The sequence below is a fragment of the Salvelinus alpinus genome, chromosome 28 (assembly GCF_045679555.1).
Source record: "Salvelinus alpinus chromosome 28, SLU_Salpinus.1, whole genome shotgun sequence".
NCBI lineage: Eukaryota > Metazoa > Chordata > Actinopteri > Salmoniformes > Salmonidae > Salvelinus > Salvelinus alpinus.
In genome coordinates this window covers 41,670,141-41,690,516 of record NC_092113.1, presented here as the reverse complement: position 1 = coordinate 41,690,516, position 20,376 = coordinate 41,670,141, and the positions used below count along the sequence as shown (strand labels likewise).

Below are 20,376 nucleotides of genomic sequence, written 5' to 3'. Positions count from 1 at the left end.
CATCGTCCTCCCTATTGGACAATGTGTTGTTGTTGTGTAACATCCATCGTCCTCCCTATTGGACAACGTGTTGTTGTTGTGTAACATCCATCGTCCTCCCTATTGGACAATGTGTTGTTGTTGTGTAACATCCATCGTCCTCCCTATTGGACAACCTGTTGTTGTTGTGTAACATCCATCGTCCTCCCTATTGGACAATGTGTTGTTGTTGTGTAACATCCATCGTCCTCCCTATTGGACAATGTGTTGTTGTTGTGTAACATCCATCGTCCTCCCTATTGGACAATGTGGTGTTGTTGTGTAACATCCATTGTCCTCCATGTTGGACAATTGATTGATGTGGAGTGTGTTTTTTACCTGGTGCTCCTGCCCAGTGCATAATACAATGCGACACATGACATTTGCCATCATGTATATGATTTAAATGGATGACTTGTGATTGATGTGGAGTGTGTTTTTAAAGGACTACCTGGTGCTCCTGCCCAGTGCCTAATACAATGACTTGTGATTGATGTGGAGTGTGTTTTTAAAGGACTACCTGGTGCTCCTGCCCAGTGCCTACTATGAAGCTCCCATCCTCCAGATCAAAGTGACTGAGCCATGCTCCTACAGGCCTGCACCAGACACCAGCCACAAGTAAGTCCTCTTCCCCATCCTCCTCTTCCTCCTCCTCTTCCCCCTCTTCTCCCTCCTCCTCTTCCTCTTCCCCTCTTCCCCCTCCTCCTCTTTCACCTCTTCTTTCACGTCCTTCCTCTTTCACCTCCTCCAACTCGTCTTCTTATTCTTGCTCTTCTTCCTCTTCCTCCTCCGCTTCCTCTTCATCCTCCTCTTTCTCTTCATCCTCTTCCTCCTCCTCTTCCTCTCCATCCCCCTCTTCTTCCATCTCCTCTTCTTCCTCCTCTCCCCCCCTCTTCCTCTTCCCCATCCTCCTCCACCTCCTCTTCCTCCTCCACCTCCTCTTCTTCATCCTCCTCCTCCTCTACCCTCCACCTCATCCTCCCCTTCCCCCTCTTCTTCCACCTCTTCTACTTCTTCCTCTTCCTCCTCCTCCTCTTCACCCTTGAAAGTCATATTATTTTGGTACAATCTGTTTTCTAAAGGCTCACTATCTCTGTTATATACAGTATTACAGCACTAGACTACACTTGAACGTGTCTCTCTGTGTCTCTCCCTGATAGCTGTTTGCTCTACAAGTATCTGCCTCTGGACGGGTTCCCCTCCATCTCTGGTAACGATGCCAGCTGCAGGTTCGACAACCACCTGCCCAGACCCTGTCACCAGGAGAGGATCACCCCTCGCCAACCTGACATGGCCGTCTGCAGTGGCAGCAATGTGAGTAGGGAAGGAGAGTGGTGTGTGTGTGTGTGTGTGTGTGTGTGTGTGTGTGTGTGTGTGTGTGTGTGTGTGTGTGTGTTGGTGTGTGTGTTGGTGTGTGTGATGGTGTGTGTGTGTGTGTGTGTGTGTGTGTGTGTGTGTGTGATGGTATAGATGAGTAACTTTATAACTTTAAATGTAATGACTTAACACTGACTGTAATAGGGTCTCTCCTCTACCAGCTACATGTCCAGAAGCATAGCTGGGTTAACACTGACTGTAATAGAGTCTCTCCTCTACCAGCTACATGTCCAGAAGCATAGCTGGGTTAACACTGACTGTAATAGAGTCTCCTCTACCAGCTACATGTCCAGAAGCATAGCTGGGTTAACACTGACTGTAATAGAGTCTCTCCTCTACCAGCTACATGTCCAGATGCATAGCTGGGTTAACACTGACTGTAATAGAGTCTCTCCTCTACCAGCTACATGTCCAGAAGCATAGCTGGGTTAACACTGACTGTAATAGGGTCTCTCCTCTACCAGCTACATGTCCAGAAGCATAGCTGGGTTAACACTGACTGTAATAGAGTCTCTCCTCTACCAGCTACATGTCCAGATGCATAGCTGGGTTAACACTGACTGTAATAGTCTCTCCTCTACCAGCTACATGTCCAGAAGCATAGCCGGGTTAACACTGACTGTAATAGGGTCTCTCCTCTACCAGCTACATGTCCAGAAGCATAGCTGGGTTAACACTGACTGTAATAGAGTCTCTCCTCTACCAGCTACATGTCCAGATGCATAGCTGGGTTAACACTGACTGTAATAGTCTCTCCTCTACCAGCTACATGTCCAGAAGCATAGCCGGGTTAACACTGACTGTAATAGGGTCTCTCCTCTACCAGCTACATGTCCAGAAGCATAGCTGGGTTAACACTGACTGTAATAGAGTCTCTCCTCTACCAGCTACATGTCCAGAAGCATAGCTGGGTTAACACTGACTGTAATAGTCTCTCCTCTACCAGCTACATGTCCAGAAGCATAGCCGGGTTAACACTGACTGTAATAGGGTCTCTCCTCTACCAGCTACATGTCCAGAAGCATAGCTGGGTTAACACTGACTGTAATAGAGTCTCTCCTCTACCAGCTACATGTCCAGAAGCATAGCTGGGTTAACACTGACTGTAATAGAGTCTCTCCTCTACCAGCTACATGTCCAGAAGCATAGCTGGGTTAACACTGACTGTAATAGAGTCTCTCCTCTACCAGCTACATGTCCAGAAGCATAGCTGGGTTAACACTGACTGTAATAGAGTCTCCTCTACCAGCTACATGTCCAGAAGCATAGCTGGGTTAACACTGACTGTAATAGAGTCTCTCCTCTCTCAGCTACATGTCCAGAAGCATAGCTGGGTTAACACTGACTGTAATAGAGTCTCTCCTCTACCAGCTACATGTCCAGAAGCATAGCTGGGTTAACACTGACTGTAATAGAGTCTCTCCTCTACCAGCTACATGTCCAGAAGCATAGCTGGGTTAACACTGACTGTAATAGAGTCTCTCCTCTACCAGCTACATGTCCAGAAGCATAGCTGGGTTAACACTGACTGTAATAGGGTCTCTCCTCTACCAGCTACATGTCCAGAAGCATAGCTGGGTTAACACTGACTGTAATAGAGTCTCTCCTCTACCAGCTACATGTCCAGATGCATAGCTGGGTTAACACTGACTGTAATAGTCTCTCCTCTACCAGCTACATGTCCAGAAGCATAGCCGGGTTAACACTGACTGTAATAGGGTCTCTCCTCTACCAGCTACATGTCCAGAAGCATAGCTGGGTTAACACTGACTGTAATAGAGTCTCTCCTCTACCAGCTACATGTCCAGATGCATAGCTGGGTTAACACTGACTGTAATAGAGTCTCTCCTCTACCAGCTACATGTCCAGAAGCATAGCTGGGTTAACACTGACTGTAATAGAGTCTCTCCTCTACCAGCTACATGTCCAGAAGCATAGCTGGGTTAACACTGACTGTAATAGAGTCTCTCCTCTACCAGCTACATGTCCAGAAGCATAGCTGGGTTAACACTGACTGTAATAGAGTCTCTCCTCTACCAGCTACATGTCCAGATGCATAGCTGGGTTAACACTGACTGTAATAGAGTCTCTCCTCTACCAGCTACATGTCCAGATGCATAGCTGGGTTAACACTGACTGTAATAGAGTCTCTCCTCTACCAGCTACATGTCCAGAAGCATAGCTGGGTTAACACTGACTGTAATAGAGTCTCTCCTCTACCAGCTACATGTCCAGAAGCATAGCTGGGTTAACACTGACTGTAATAGAGTCTCTCCTCTACCAGCTACATGTCCAGAAGCATAGCTGGGTTAACACTGACTGTAATAGAGTCTCTCCTCTACCAGCTAAATGTCCAGATGCGTAGCCGTGTGCCGCGTCCTGGGGACTATGTTCTGGTGGTAGAATACGCCAGTGAGGAGGAAGCACCACAGACCATCTCTGTGTCCGTCAACACACCTGGCGGAAGGACACACCAGCACCACGTCACACTGCTGCCCTGCAAATACAGGTGTGTGTGTGTGTGTGTGTGTGTGTGTGTGTGTGTGTGTGTGTGTGTGTGTGTGTGTGTGTGTGTGTGTGTGTGTGTGTGTGTGTGTGTGTGTGTGTGTGTGTGTGTGTGTGTGTGTGTGTGTGTGTGTGAAGCTGGCTGCCATTGGTGTTTCATGAATGGATGTTATCTCTTCTCAATGTGTAGCGTGACCAATCATTCATCCCTATCTCTCTCTCTCACTCTTTCATCTGTGTGTAGTTTCCTGTGTCGGGTGGTAACCATCGATGAGATGAATCGCGTGGCTGTCTTTACTCTCCCTACTGATGCTGAGGTCCAACTGATCGCTGACAGAGCCAGCTTCTTCCTGGTAATACTGTGTGTATATACATGTTAGTTATTTAGCAGACATCTTTTATCCAGACTGATTTACAGGAGCAATTAAGGTTAACTTCTCTTGGGTACGTGAGACGGTAGCGTCCCACCTCTTCAACAGCCAGTGAAACTGCTGGGCGCCAGAAATACTCATCATAAAAATTCAGAAAACAAAACATATTTTACATAGGTTGAAAGATTAACTTGTGAATCCAACCACGGTGTCAGATTTAAAAAATGCTTTACGGCGAAAGCATACCTTACGATTATTTGAGAACATAGCCCAGCAGACAAATCATTACAAACAGTAACCAGCCAAGTAGAAGAGTTACACAAGTCAGAAATAGAGATACAATTAATCCCTTACCTTTGATGATCTTCATATGGTTGCACTCAGCAGACATTCATTTACTCAATAATTGTTCCTTTTGTTCGATAAAGTCTCTTTATATCCAAAAACCTCCGTTTTGTTCGCACGTTTTCTTCAGTAATCCACAGGCTAAAACGCAGTCAAAACAGGCAGACAAAAAAAATCCAAATTGTATACGTAAAGTTCATAGAAATATGTCAAACGATGTTTATATTCAATCCTCAGGTTGTTTTTAGCCTAAATAATCGATAATATTTCAACCGGACAATAATGTCCTTAATATAAAAGGTAAACAAGAAAGGCACTCTAAGAAGGCAGTTTAATTTGGGAATGCTTTTCATCCAAAATTCCGAATGCTGCCCCCTACCCTAGAGAAGTTAAGTGCCTTGCTCAAGGGCACATTGACAGGTTTTTCAACTAGTCGGCTTCTGGATTCGAACCAGCGACTTTTCGGTTACTGGCTCAACGCTCTTAACCGCTAGGCTACCTGCCGCTTTATCAACATGATGGGTTAAACACAGAGCAGCAGATGGTCAGCAATGCTTGGAGCAGCAGATGGTCAGCAATGTTTAGAGCAGCAGATGGTCAGCAGATGGTCAGCAATGCTTAGAGCAGCAGATGGTCAGCAATGCTTAGAGCAGCAGATGGTCAGCAATGCTTAGAGCAGCAGATGGTCAGCAATGCTTGGAGCAGCAGATGGTCAGCAATGCTTAGAGCAGCAGATGGTCAGCAATGCTTAGAGCAGCAGATGGTGAGCAAAGCTTAGAGCAGCAGATGGTCAGCAATGCTTAGAGCAGCAGATGGTCAGCAATGCTTAGAGCAGCAGATGGTCAGCAAAGCTTAGAGCAGCAGATGGTCAGCAATGCTTAGAGCAGCAGATGGTCAGCAATGCTTAGAGTAGCAGATGGTCAGCAATGCTTGGAGCAGCAGATGGTCAGCAATTCTTGGAGTTGCAGATGGTCAGCAATGCTTGGAGCAGCAGATGGTCAGCAATGCTTGGAGCAGCAGATGGTCAGCAATGCTTGGAGCAGCAGATGGTCAGCAATGCTTAGAGCAGCAGATGGTCAGCAATGCTTGGAGCAGCAGATGGTCAGCAATGCTTGGAGCAGCAGATGGTCAGCAATGCTTGGAGCAGCAGATGGTCAGCAATGCTTGGAGCAGCAGATGGTCAGCAATGCTTAGAGCAGCAGATGGTCAGCAATGCTTGGTTTTTAAATCATCTCTCTTTTCTCCTGAAGTATGCATTCATTCACTTACCTTCATGGATTTGAAAATATATTATTGATGTGGAAACTCCCTCTAGCCCATACACAATAGTAAAATTGGTTATGGGATCGTAAAACAGCTGTCACCTCTCACCCTTTGTATTTGCGTCGGTTGAAGGTTCTCTGCAGACGTTTTTATCTCAATATCGAATCGTTTCTTGGTAGCAATTAATTGTTTTCAATTAAAATGGTAAAAAAAATATATTTTAAAAATTGCTTCTTAGCAAAGGGAAATTTCTCAAGCAAGAATCTTACTAGGACTGTCTCGGAGTGGGGAGGGGAAAACGGAAAATTTGCTGTTATTGACAAAGAGGTTTGGAACTTTCTTTCTTATTGGTCCATTAACTAATTTAGCACATGGTGATGTCACCATGGAAGGCCAAAACTCCAACCCACCAAAACAGGCTCTCATACTAAAAGGGCATTTTCGCAGTATTATTCCAACCTCATAGTGTGGAAATATGTATAAAACACAGGAAAATCACATTTTTGAGTGCACTGGGCCTTTAAGGAACCTTTGTTGATCTTTCCTCCAGCACAAAGTGTACCTGCTTCCCGGATGTTTAGGATCCATACGGAGATATAATACAAGGTGAATACATTTGCTGACACGGATCTTGTGTTTTCCAGCACAAAGTGTACCTGGTTCCCCGGGAGAAGTTCACTATGGAATACCTGGTGCCTAAGGTCCACTGTATCTCACCTGACAGGTAACCAGACACCTTTACTATCACCTAGACTTACTGTAGGTACACTGTATCTCACCTGACAGGTAACCAGACCAGACACCTTTACTATCACCTAGACTTACTGTAGATACACTGTATCTCACCTGACAGGTAACCAGACACCTTTACTATCACCTAGACTTACTGTAGGTACACTGTATCTCACCTGACAGGTAACCAGACACCTTTACTATCACCTAGACTTACTGTAGGTACACTGTATCTCACCTGACAGGTAACCAGACCAGACACCTTTACTATCACCTAGACTTACTGTAGGTATACTGTAGGTACACCTGTATCTCACCTGACAGGTAACCAGACCAGACACCTTTACTATCACCTAGACTTACTGTAGGTATACTGTAGGTACACCTGTATCTCACCTGACAGGTAACCAGACCAGGCACCTTTACTATCACCTAGACTTACTGTAGATCCACTGTATCTCACCTGACAGGTAACCAGACCAGACACCTTTACTATCACCTAGACTTACTGTAGATCCACTGTATCTCACCTGACAGGTAACCAGACCAGGCACCGTCACTATCACCTAGACTTACTGTAGGTACACTGTATCTCACCTGACAGGTAACCAGACCAGACACCTTTACTATCACCTAGACTTACTGTAGATCCACTGTATCTCACCTGACAGGTAACCAGACCAGGCACCTTTACTATCACCTAGACTTACTGTAGGTACACTCTCTTTTCTCCCCTCTCCTTTGTTCCTCCCTCCATTCTCCTCTCTTCTCTTCCCCTTTCCTCTTCTCCTCTCTTCTCGTCCCCTCTTCCCTCACTCCTCCTCTCCTCTCCTTCTACCCTCTCCCTCCCTCCTACCTTCTCCCGTCCTCTCCCTCTACCCTTTCCTCTTCCTCTACCCTCTCCCCTCCTCTCCTCTTCCTCTACCCTCTTCCCTCCCTCCCTCCCTCCCTCCCTCCCTCCCTCCCTCCCTCCCTCCCTCCCTCCCTCTACCCTTTCCTCTCCTCTCCCTCTACCCTCTACCCCCTCCTCTCCTCTCCCTCCTACCCTACCCTCTCCCCTCCTCTTCCTCTACCCTCTCCTTTCCCTTCTTCTTCCACTCCCTCCTCTATTTCTCCCTCCCTCCCTCCCTCCCTCCCTCCCTCCCTCCCTCTCCTTTCCCTTCTTCTTCCACTCCCTCCTCTATTTCTCCCATCCCAGTTCGTCCTGTATCGCGTCGAGGTTCCAGACCCCGTCTGATTCGCTGGTGTTGAAGGAAGGTCAAGGATTATCGGTCCAGGAGCCTGTCCTGGCCTCCCCTGATGACTCCCCCCTAGAGCCGGCAGGAGCCCGTCCTCCCACCGCTGTGGATAACGTGGACCACTTCCGCCTGGATAACAGCCAGGTACCTCTTCAAATGTATTTTATTTTGTCGTCATTTTACTCCGGTACCTGGTCGAGGACATTTTACTTGGGAACCTCTTTCTCAAGAGAGAGCTGACTTTAGGTGTTCATTTATTATCAAAAAGCAACAACTCATTTCTTATATCTCCTCACTTTCTAGATCTCCCCTCATAGTCATTCCCCACTGATCGATAACATATTCTGAAAGTCACATACTACTCGTTTTTTTTTACTTCTCACCGTCGTTTTCTGCCAAATAATGACTTCAGGGATCCATGTAAATATCTTCTGTCTCTTCCTGTACTCCAGAATGCAGCAGTGTACTCTGCCCGTGTCCACACTCTGGGTCGCTACGTGTTCATCCTCCACTACCACCAGCCCCTCCACCCCACCTACCCTGTCCAGGTCTTCATCAACGGGGGACGCATCTGGCAGGGTGAGCCCCCTCACCCACACTACAGTACATCAGTGGTCACCAATCTGTCGATCGTGATCTACTGGTCAATCTTCAAGACATTCCTAGTCAAACATTTATGTATAAAAGCCAAAGATAAAGCCGTGTGTCATTTTAGGTCCTACAAATGCTCAATAGCAGAATACTTTTAGGACTTTCATGAATGAGTCAAATGAGCAAAACACAGGAACCATGTAAGGAGACTGAAAAATCAGTTGAATCTTTTGACAGTTGAATCTTTTGACAGTTGAATCTTTTGACAGTTGAATCTTTTGGCAGTTGAATCTTTTGGCAGTTGAATCTTTTGGCAGTTGAATCTTTTGGCAGTTGAATCTTTTGACAGTTGAATCTTTTGACAGTTGAATCTTTTGGCAGTTGAATCTTTTGACAGTTGAATCTTTTGGCAGTTGAAACTTTTGACAGTTGAATCTTTTGACAGTTGTAATCTCTTTGTGATGTGAATGATCATCATTCCTCTTCCAGGCCATGCCAACGCCTCCTTCTGTCCCCATGGTTATGGTTGCCGTAGCGTTCTGATCTCCGAGAACCAGATCATTCTGGACGTGACAGACAACGAGATCTTTCTGACTGTCCAGGTCCCTGATGGCAAAACACTCTGGCTGGTGAGTCCATCCAGCAAGGCTGGGCCAATGTCTACACTGTACTGAAAGATACGCCCGAGTGGCGCAGCGGTCTAAGGCACTGCATTTCAGTGCAAGAGGCGTCACTGCAGTCCCTGGTTCGAATCCAGGCTGCATCACATCCGGCTGTGATTGGGAGTCCCATAGGACGGCGCACAATTACTAAAATACATAGATCCACAGATCCTGTGATTCTAGCTCAACTCTCACACCAAACCTCATGCTGTTTCTCACACCAAACCTCATGCTGTTTCTCACACCAAACCTCATGCTGTTTCTCACACCAAACCTCATGCTGTTTCTCACACCAAACCTCATGCTGTTTCTCACACCAAACCTCATGCTGTTTCTCACACCAAACCTCATGCTGTTTCTCACACCAAACCTCATGTTGTTTCTCACACCAAACCTCATGTTGTTTCTCACACCAAACCTCATGCTGTTTCTCACACCAAACCTCATGCTGTTTCTCACACCAAACCTCATGTTGTTTCTCACACCAAACCTCATGCTGTTTCTCACACCAAACCTCATGCTGTTTCTCACACCAAACCTCATGCTGTTTCTCACACCAAACCTCATGTTGTTTCTCACACCAAACCTCATGCTGTTTCTCACACCAAACCTCATGCTGTTTCTCACACCAAACCTCATGTTGTTTCTCACACCAAACCTCATGTTGTTTCTCACACCAAACCTCATGTTGTTTCTCACACCAAACCTCATGCTGTTTCTCACACCAAACCTCATGGTGTTTCTCACACCAAACCTCATGTTGTTTCTCACACCAAACCTCATGTTGTTTCTCACACCAAACCTCATGTTGTTTCTCACACCAAACCTCATGTTGTTTCTCACACCAAACCTCATGCTGTTTCTCACACCAAACCTCATGCTGTTTCTCACACCAAACCTCATGCTGTTTCTCACACCAAACTTCACATTGTCACAGTAAGAAAATAACTACACTACTACTGCAGAACTCTGGAATTTTTTATAAAATTATACATTTCTAATTTATACCTGTTACTTATGTTTCTATTAGGACTATGTTCTGGTGGTGAACAATCTATACAACCTATAGAATCTATATAATATATATATAACCTATAGAATCTATATAATATATATATAACCTATAGAATCTATACAACCTATAGAATCTATACAACCTATAGAATATATATAATATATATACAACCTATAGAATCTATACAACCTATAGAATATATATAATATATATATAACCTATAGAAACTATATAACCTATAGAATCTATATAACCTATAGAATCTATACAACCTATAGAATATATATAATATATATATAACCTATAGAATCTATATAACCTATAGAATATATATAATATATATATAACCTATAGAATCTATACAACCTATAGAATCTATACAACCTATAGAATATATATAACCTATAGAATCTATATAACCTATAGAATAGATATAATATATATATAACCTATAGAATCTATACAACCTATAGAATATATATAATATATATATAACCTATAGAATCTATACAACCTATGAAATCGATACAACCTATAGAATCTATATAACCTATAGAATCTATATAACCTATAGAATATATATAATATATATATAACCTATAGAATCTATACAACCTATAGAATATATATAATATATACATAACCTATAGAATCTATACAACCTATAGAATCTATATAACCTATAGAATCTATACAACCTATAGAATATATATAATATATATATAACCTATAGAATCTATACAACCTATAGAATCTATACAACCTATAGAATATATATAATATATATACAACCTATAGAATCTATACAACCTATAGAATATATATAATATATATATAACCTATAGAATCTATATAACCTATAGAATCTATATAACCTATAGAATCTATACAACCTATAGAATCTATACAACCTATAGAATATATATAATATATATATAACCTATAGAATCTATATAACCTATAGAATATATATAATATATATATAACCTATAGAATCTATACAACCTATAGAATCTATACAACCTATAGAATATATATAATATATATATAACCTATAGAATCTATATAACCTATAGAATATATATAATATATATATAACCTATAGAATCTATACAACCTATAGAATATATATAATATATATATAACCTATAGAATCTATACAACCTATAGAATCTATACAACCTATAGAATATATATAATATATATATAACCTATAGAATCTATATAACCTATAGAATATATATAATATATATATAACCTATAGAATCTATATAACCTATAGAATCTATATAACCTAGAGAATCTATACAACCTATAGAATATATATAATATATATATAACCTATAGAATCTATACAACCTATAGAATCTATACAACCTATAGAATATATATAATATATATATAACCTATAGAATCTATACAACCTATAGAATATATATAATATATATATAATCTATAGAATCTATACAACCTATAGAATCTATACAACCTATAGAATATATATAATATATATATAACCTATAGAATCTATACAACCTATAGAATCTATATAACCTATAGAATCTATACAACCTATAGAATATATATAATATATATATAACCTATAGAATCTATACAACCTATAGAATCTATACAACCTATAGAATATATATAATATATATATAACCTATAGAATCTATACAACCTATAGAATCTATACAACCTATAGAATATATATAATATATAGAATATATATAATATATAGAATCTATAGAACCTAACATCATTGTGTGTGTCAGGACTATGTTCTGGTGGTGCCAGAGAGCAGCTACAGTTCCAGTTACCTGTCTGAACAGCCTCTGGACAAATCATATGACTTCATCAGCAACTGTGGACAGAACAGCTTCTACATCAAGTGAGTTTACTGTACAGCGTGTCTGTGTCTATATTGATGTTGTTAAAAGCTAAAACACGTTACAGTAGTTGTTGCTAAACAGCTGAACAGATATACTTGCTCAAATTTAATTTCAGTACCCAGAACCGAATCTCACCGGGTCAGTAGCTGGACAGCTAATCGTCTGTTACTAGACTCACTACAGACTCACTAGAGACTCACTAGAGACTCACTAGAGACTCAATAGAGACTAACTAGAGATTCACTAGAGATTCACTAGAGACTCACTGCAGACTCACTACAGACTCACTAGAGACTCACTAGAGACTCACTAGACTCACTAGAGACTCACTGTGTGTGAATAACCTCCTCCTCTCCTCTTCTTTGTCCACCCCTCTCTTCCCCCCCCCCCCCCCACTCTCTCTCTCCAGTCCTGCCACAGCCTCTCCATTCTGTCGTAGTTCAGCCATCTCTCTCTCTGCGTTCTTCAACAACGGTGCCATGCACTGCGGGTGCCATGAGGTGGGCGCGGACAGCGATACCTGCGAACCCTTCGGCGGGCAGTGCCAGTGCAGACCTAACGTCATCGGCAGGGACTGCTCACAGTGTGCCACGGGCTACTGGGGGTTCCCCAACTGTAGAGGTGAGTCACTACACAGGGCCTGGCTCAATGTCATTTAGTTTAATGTCTAGGATGAGGGATGTGGGATGGAGGAGGAGGAGGGAGGAGGAGGTGGAGGAGGGATGGAGGATGAGGGAGGAGGAGGGATGGAGGATGAGGGAGGAGGGATGGAGGATGGAGGATGAGGGAGGAGGGATGGAGGAGAAGGGAGGAGGGAGGAGAAGGGATGGGGGAGGAGGGAGGATGAGGGATGGGGGAGGAGGGAGGAGTGAGGATGAGGGATGAGGGAGGAAGAGGAGGAGGGATGGAGGATGAGGGAGGAGGGGGTGGAGGAGGAGGAGGAGTGAGGATGGAGGTGAAGGGAGGAGGGATGGAGGAGGAGGGAGGATGAAGGGAGGAGGGATGGGGGAGTAGGGATGGGGGAGAAGTGAGGAGGGATGGAGGGAGGAGTGAGGAGGGATGGAGGGAGGAGTGATGGGGGATGAGGGAGGAGGGATGGGGGATGAGGAGGAGGGATAGGGGATGAGGAGGAGGGTTGGGGGATGAGGAGGCGGGATGGGGGATGAGGAGGAGGGATGGGAGGAGGGAGAAAACTGAATGTGTTTATTGTACTGTATGTCCTTGTATTCATTCACTTCTACACCACACTAACTCCTCTCCTCTCCTCCTCTCCTCTCCTCTCCTCTCCCTCTCCTCTCCTCTCCTCTCCTCTCCTCTCCCCTCCTCTCCTCTACAGTGTGTCAGTGTGGTACACGGCTGTGTGAGCCGGTGACTGGAGACTGTATCTGCCCACCGAGGACCCTGCTCCCAGAGTGTATCCAGTGTGAGCCCCAGACGTTCAGCTGTCATCCTCTGGTCGGCTGTGAGGTCTGCAACTGCTCCCGTCCTGGAGTCACCGCCCTCGACATCAGCTGTGACACCGACAGTGGACAGTGCAGGTAAAACCAACTAAAGTACCTGTGGCCAACTGGGTTCTAGAGGTGGTGTTCTAGAGGTGGTGTTCTAGAGGCGGTGTTCTAGAGGCGGTGTTCTAGAGGCGGTGTTCTAGAGGCGGGGTTCTAGAGGCGGCGTTCTAGAGGCGGCGTTCTAAAGGCGGCGTTCTAGAGGTGGGGTTCTAGAGGCGGTGTTCTAGAGGCGGCGTTCTAAAGGCGGGGTTCTAGAGGCGGTGTTCTAGAAACATCAATACATCTGGCCTGCTCAACTCTTAAACAGAGACATCAATACATTGTACCCTCCCCTCCCCTCTCCTCCCCTCTCTTCTCTTGTACCCTCCCCTCTCTTCTCTTGTACCCTCCCCTCTCCTCCCCTCTCTTCTCTTGTACCCTCCCCTCTCCTCCCCTCTCTTCTCTTGTACCCTCCCCTCTCTTCTCTTGTACCCTCCCCTCTCTTCTCTTGTACCCTCCCCTCTCTTCTCTTGTACCCTCCCCTCTCCTCCCCTCTCTTCTCTTGTACCCTCCCCTCTCCTCCCCTCTCCTCCCCTCTCTTCTCTTGTACCCTCCCCTCTCTTCTCTTGTACCCTCACCTCCCCTCACCTCCCCTCTCCTCTCTTGTACCCTCACCTCCCCTCTCTTCTCTTGTACCCTCCCCTCCCCTCTCTTCTCTTGTACCCTCCCCTCCCCTCTCCTCTCTTGTACCCTCACCTCCCCTCACCTCCCCTCTCCTCTCTTGTACCCTCACCTCCCCTCTCCTCTCTTGTACCCTCACCTCCCCTCACCTCCCCTCTCCTCTCTTGTACCCTCACCTCCCCTCTCTTCTCTTGTACCCTCACCTCCCCTCTCCTCTCTTGTACCCTCACCTCCCCTCTCTTCTCTTGTACCCTCACCTCCCCTCTCCTCTCTTGTACCCTCACCTCCCCTCTCTTCTCTTGTACCCTCACCTCCCCTCTCCTCTCTTGTACCCTCCCCTCCCCTCCCCTCTCTTCTCTTGTACCCTCACCTCCCCTCACCTCCCCTCTCCTCTCTTGTACCCTCACCTCCCCTCTCTCTCTTGTACCCTTGTACCCTCCCCTCTCTTCTCTTGTACCCTCCCCTCTCTTCTCTTGTACCCTCCCCTCTCCTCCCCTCTCCTCCCCTCTCTTCTCTTGTACCCTCCCCTCTCCTCCCCTCTCCTCCCCTCTCTTCTCTTGTACCCTCCCCTCTCCTCCCCTCTCCTCCCCTCTCTTCTCTTGTACCCTCCCCTCCCCTCTCTTCTCTTGTACCCTCACCTCCCCTCACCTCCCCTCTCCTCTCTTGTACCCTCACCTCCCCTCTCTTCTCTTGTACCCTCACCTCCCCTCACCTCCCCTCTCCTCTCTTGTACCCTCACCTCCCCTCTCTTCTCTTGTACCCTCACCTCCCCTCTCTTCTCTTGTACCCTCCCCTCTCCTCTCTTGTACCCTCTCCTCCCCTCCTCTCTCCTCTCCTCCCCTCACCTCCCCTCTCCTCTCTTGTATCCTCCCCTCCCCTCTCCTCTCTTGTATCCTCTCCTCCCCTCCTCTCTCCTCCCCTCTCCTCCCCTCTCCTCTCTTGTACCCTCCCCTCCCCTCTCCTCCCCTCTCTTCTCTTGTCCCCTCACCTCCCCTCTCTTCTCTTGTACCCTCACCTCCCCTCTCTTCTCTTGTACCCTCTCCTCCCCTCTCCTCTCTTGTACCCTCTCCTCCCCTCCTCTCTCCTCTCCTCCCCTCAACTCCCCTCTCCTCTCTTGTATCCTCCCCTCCCCTCTCCTCTCTTGTACCCTCTCCTCCCCTCCTCTCTCCTCCCCTCACCTCCCCTCTCCTCTCTTGTACCCTCCCCTCCCCTCTCCTCCCCTCTCTTCTCTTGTACCCTCACCTCCCCTCTCTTCTCTTGTACCCTCACCTCCCCTCTCTTCTCTTGTACCCTCCCCTCCCCTCTCCTCTCTTGTACCCTCTCCTCCCCTCCTCTCTCCTCTCCTCCCCTCACCTCCCCTCTCCTCTCTTGTATCCTCCCCTCCCCTCTCCTCTCTTGTACCCTCTCCTCCCCTCCTCTCTCCTCCCCTCTCCTCCCCTCTCCTCTCTTGTACCCTCCCCTCCCCTCTCCTCCCCTCTCTTCTCTTGTACCCTCACCTCCCCTCTCTTCTCTTGTACCCTCACCTCCCCTCTCTTCTCTTGTACCCTCCCCTCCCCTCTCCTCTCTTGTACCCTCTCCTCCCCTCCTCTCTCCTCTCCTCCCCTCCCCTCCCCTCTCCTCTCTTGTATCCTCCCCTCCCCTCTCCTCTCTTGTACCCTCTCCTCCCCTCCTCTCTCCTCCCCTCACCTCCCCTCTCCTCTCTTCTACCCTCCCCTCCCCTCTCCTCCCCTCTCTTCTCTTGTACCCTCACCTCCCCTCTCTTCTCTTGTACCCTCCCCTCCCCTCTCCTCTCTTGTACCCTCCCCTCCTCTCTCCTCTCCTCTCCTCTCCTCCCCTCTCATTCCCTCCTCTCTCCTCTCCTTTCCTCTGTGAGCATCCTGATATAAAGACATTCTGCATGTCACATTGTTCAGCTCTGTTCCCAGTCTCAGCAGGAATGTGTGTGCTGTGTGCTGACATGACAGGGATGTCTGTAAAGCATCTCTCTATAGCTGTGTACCTATAGGCCTTATATCAGCCTGCTGCCTGGAGCACTGACACCTGGCACTGATGCACACACACACACACACACACAGACGCATGCACACACACACACACACACACACACAGGCATGCACACACACACTCACAGGCACGCACACACACACACACACACACACACACACACACACACACACACACACACACACACACACACACACACACACACACACACACACACACCACTGAACCAGAGACACACGGGCAACACAGCCAAACATTTGGAGTGATTAATCAAAGTGAGAATCATCATGACATTGTGATTGAATATGAGACCACACGAATATCTGACTACTGTCAAAATGCTGACATCACTGACTGACTGGTTCATAATGAATATTCTCTGTACTGTGATGTTACCTACTGACTGACTGGTTCATAATGAATATTCTCTCTGTACTGTGATGTTACCGACTGACTGACTGGTTCATAATGAATATTCTCTGTACTGTGATGTTACCTACTGACTGACTGGTTCATAATGAATATTCTCTCTGTACTGTGATGTTACCGACTGACTGACTGGTTCATAATGAATATTCTCTGTACTGTGATGTTACCTACTGACTGACTGGTTCATAATGAATATTCTCTCTGCACTGTGATGTTACCGACTGACTGACTGGTTCATAATGAATATTCTCTGTACTGTGATGTTACCTACTGACTGGTTCATAATGAATATTCTCTGTACTGTGATGTTACCGACTGACTGACTGGTTCATAATGAATATTCTCTCTGTACTGTGATGTTACCTACTGACTGGTTCATAATGAATATTCTCTGTGATGTTACCGACTGACTGACTGGTTTGTTTTCGTCTCTCAGATGCAAGAACAACGTCATTGGTCGTCAGTGTAATCGCTGCACCCATGGTTTCTATGGTTACCCCAACTGTAGGCCATGTGACTGCAACGACTCGGGGACAGAGGAGGAAGTGTGTGACTCTTACACGGGACGATGCCTCTGCAAGGTCAGACCTGTCCGTGTCCACACTCCCTGCTGTCCGTGTCCACACTCCCTCCTGTCCGTGTCCACACTCCCTCCTGTCCTTGTCCACACTCCCTCCTGTCCGTGTCCACACTCCCTGCTGTCCGTGTCCACACTCCCTGCTGTCCGTGTCCACACTCCCTGCTGTCCGTGTCCACACTCCCTGCTGTCCGTGTCCACACTCCCTGCTGTCCGTGTCCACACTCCCTGCTGTCCGTGTCCACACTCCCTCCTGTCCGTGTCCACACTCCCTCCTGTCCTTGTCCACACTCCCTCCTGTCCTTGTCCACACTCCCTCCTGTCCGTGTCCACACTCCCTGCTGTCCGTGTCCACACTCCCTGCTGTCCGTGTCCACACTCCCTGCTGTCCGTGTCCACACTCCCTGCTGTCCGTGTCCACACTCCCTGCTGTCCGTGTCCACACTCCCTGCTGTCCGTGTCCACACTCCCTCCTGTCCGTGTCCACACTCCCTGCTGTCCGTGTCCACACTCCCTGCTGTCCGTGTCCACACTCCCTCCTGTCCGTGTCCACACTCCCTGCTGTCCGTGTCCACACTCCCTGCTGTCCGTGTCCACACTCCCTCCTGTCCGTGTCCACACTCCCTCCTGTCCGTGTCCACACTCCCTGCTGTCCGTGTCCACACTCCCTGCTGTCCGTGTCCACACTCCCTGCTGTCCTTGTCCACACTCCCTCCTGTCCGTGTCCACACTCCCTGCTGTCCGTGTCCACACTCCCTACTGTCTGTGTGAACTCCACCCTACTGTCTGTGTGAACTCCACCCTGCTGTCTGTGTGAACTCCACCCTACTGTCTGTGTGAACTTTACTTTAATGTCAATGTAATATGTATTTCCTCTCTCTGCTACATAACATAACGAATCCTTTTTTTTTAAAAGCTGGCCATTTTTTTACGTGCACCCTTAGATTGGTATTTAGAGGCAGATTGAGTTATTTAATTTTTCATGGTCCTTCGAGTTGGATATGTTCAACCAGGAAGCAGATCCTCACAAGGACGTTATTGGCCAAGTAGCAGAACTTTGTCACTTTCCTTTTTCAGGAGAATGTCCAGGGTGGTCGTTGTGACCAGTGCAGAGTGGAGACCTTCCACCTTGACCCCACCAACACTAAAGGCTGCACTTCCTGTTTCTGTTTCGGAGCCACCAACCGCTGTCATAGCTCTGAGAAACGACGGACTGAGGTAGAGGACGGAGGACAGGGGGTTGTGCTTATAGTTGTGTGTGTTTGCTCAACAGTTTCATATTTTGCCCGCAGGTTCACAGATTATATTACAACTGTCATAAAACTCAGGAGATGTACTGTTTGTTCTGCAACACAATTTAGTTTTAAATCAATGCTGTGTGGTTTAAGTAAAGTTTGTTTTACACGTATTAACATTGTTTATGTGTAGTAATATGTCATGTGTATAATCCCCGGGTGATAGACATGATCGGTGCTGCTGGGAGCAGACAGACAGGAAGTGTTATATTAATGTTATATTATAATGTAATGTTATTATACCATCTCTATAGGTGATGGACATGATGGTCTGGGTGCTGCTGGGAGCAGACAGACAGGAAGTTCCTGTGACAGTATATCCTGGACAGGATGTGGTGGAGGCGGACCTTGGTGATGTACCTGATGTCTACCAAGACCTCCTGTGGCACGCTCCTAGAACATACCTGGGAGACAAGGTACGGACAAGATACCACATGATAAAGTTATTATCGGAAAACAGTATTGTTATATATAAATGGCATTGTCTCCTCTTCAACATACGTACATACAGGTTCAGAGAGTTCAACATTTGTACGTTTTAGTAATTTAGCAGATACTGATCCAGAGAAATTGACAGTTAGTAAGTCTTATCCTGCCAAAAGCAATGAGGCTAACACCTCTGACCCATTGTCTGTTAAACAATAATTAGATCAACTGTGACTTGTGCATGCGGGAGAGTGCGGGAGAGGGCGGGAGAGAGGACGAGAGGGGGCGGGAGAGAGGGGGAGAGAGGGCGGGAGAGAGGGCGGGAGAGAGGGCGGGAGAGGGCGGGAGAGAGGGCGGGAGAGAGGGCGAGAGAGAGGACGAGAGAGGGCGGGAGAGAGGGCGAGAGAGAGAGGACGAGAGAGGGCGGGAGAGAGGGCGGGAGAGAGGGCGAGAGAGAGCGAGAGAGGGCGGGAGAGAGAGGACGAGAGAGGGCGGGAGAGAGGGCGGGAGAGAGGGCGGGAGAGAGCGAGAGAGGGCGGGAGAGAGGGCGAGAGAGAGCGAGAGAGGGCGGGAGAGAGGGCGAGAGAGGGCGGGAGGGAGAGGGAGGACGAGAGAGGGCGAGAGCTGCTGGGGTGGGTGAAATAAATGCATCAGGGTTGGTGGTGAGGGTTTGCAGGAGCAAAAGGAGGCTACATCAGATTACACTAGTGCTAAGGACTATATATAGTTCACACACACACACACACACACACACACACACACACACACACACACACACACACACACACACACACACACACACACACACACACACACACACACACACACACACACACACACACACACACACACTCTAAAGAGGATGTGCAGACAGAGTGTATAGAGATAGGGATCTTTGTTTTGTCTAGAGTATAACACCTGGCTTATCTTGCCTTTTGAACAAGCTTAGTTAACCTTCCTTTAGCATTAGTGCTTGTTCACAAGACTCTCTGTCTCTCCCGGTATTCTGTCGCTTCCTGTCTTCTCTGTCTCTTCCTGTCTTCTCTGTCTCTTTCTGTCTCTTCCTGTCTTCTCTGTCTCTTCCTTGTCTTCTCTGTCTCTCTCTTACTGTCTTCTCTGTCTCTTCCTTTCTTCTCATTCTCTTCCTGTCTTCTGTCTCTTCCTGTCTTCTCTGTCTCTTTCTGTCTCTTCCTGTCTTCTCTGTCTCTTCCTTGTCTTCTCTGGCTCTTCCTGTCTTCTCTGTCTCTCTCTTCCTGTCTTCTCTGTCTCTTCCTTTCTTCTCTTTCTCTTCCTGTCTTCTGTCTCTTCCTGTCTTCTCTGTCTCTGTCTCTTCCTGTCTTCTCTGTCTCTTTCTGTCTCGTTCTGTCTCTTCCTGTCTTCTCTGTCTCTTTCTGTCTCTTCCTCATCTTCTCTGGCTCTTCCTTGTCTTCTCTGTCTCTTTCTGTCTCTTCCTGTCTCTTCCTGTCTC

At 46.8% G+C, this 20,376-nt stretch overlaps 1 protein-coding gene across 1 annotated transcript in view; it reads left to right on the top strand.

Moving 5' to 3' along the window:
- LOC139556891 (laminin subunit alpha-5-like) overlaps positions 1-20,376 on the top strand; it is a 195,218-nt gene that overhangs the window by 105,174 nt on the left and 69,668 nt on the right. The window contains exons 24-37 of the mRNA XM_071370986.1: positions 533-636; positions 1,179-1,332; positions 3,741-3,904; positions 4,145-4,253; positions 6,524-6,603; positions 7,810-7,993; positions 8,302-8,428; positions 8,930-9,069; positions 11,896-12,011; positions 12,422-12,633; positions 13,349-13,550; positions 17,047-17,191; positions 18,265-18,405; positions 18,737-18,898. Of these exons, the coding sequence (XP_071227087.1) occupies positions 533-636; positions 1,179-1,332; positions 3,741-3,904; positions 4,145-4,253; positions 6,524-6,603; positions 7,810-7,993; positions 8,302-8,428; positions 8,930-9,069; positions 11,896-12,011; positions 12,422-12,633; positions 13,349-13,550; positions 17,047-17,191; positions 18,265-18,405; positions 18,737-18,898 (2,040 nt within the window). The remainder of the gene's footprint in view (positions 1-532; positions 637-1,178; positions 1,333-3,740; positions 3,905-4,144; positions 4,254-6,523; positions 6,604-7,809; positions 7,994-8,301; positions 8,429-8,929; positions 9,070-11,895; positions 12,012-12,421; positions 12,634-13,348; positions 13,551-17,046; positions 17,192-18,264; positions 18,406-18,736; positions 18,899-20,376) is intronic.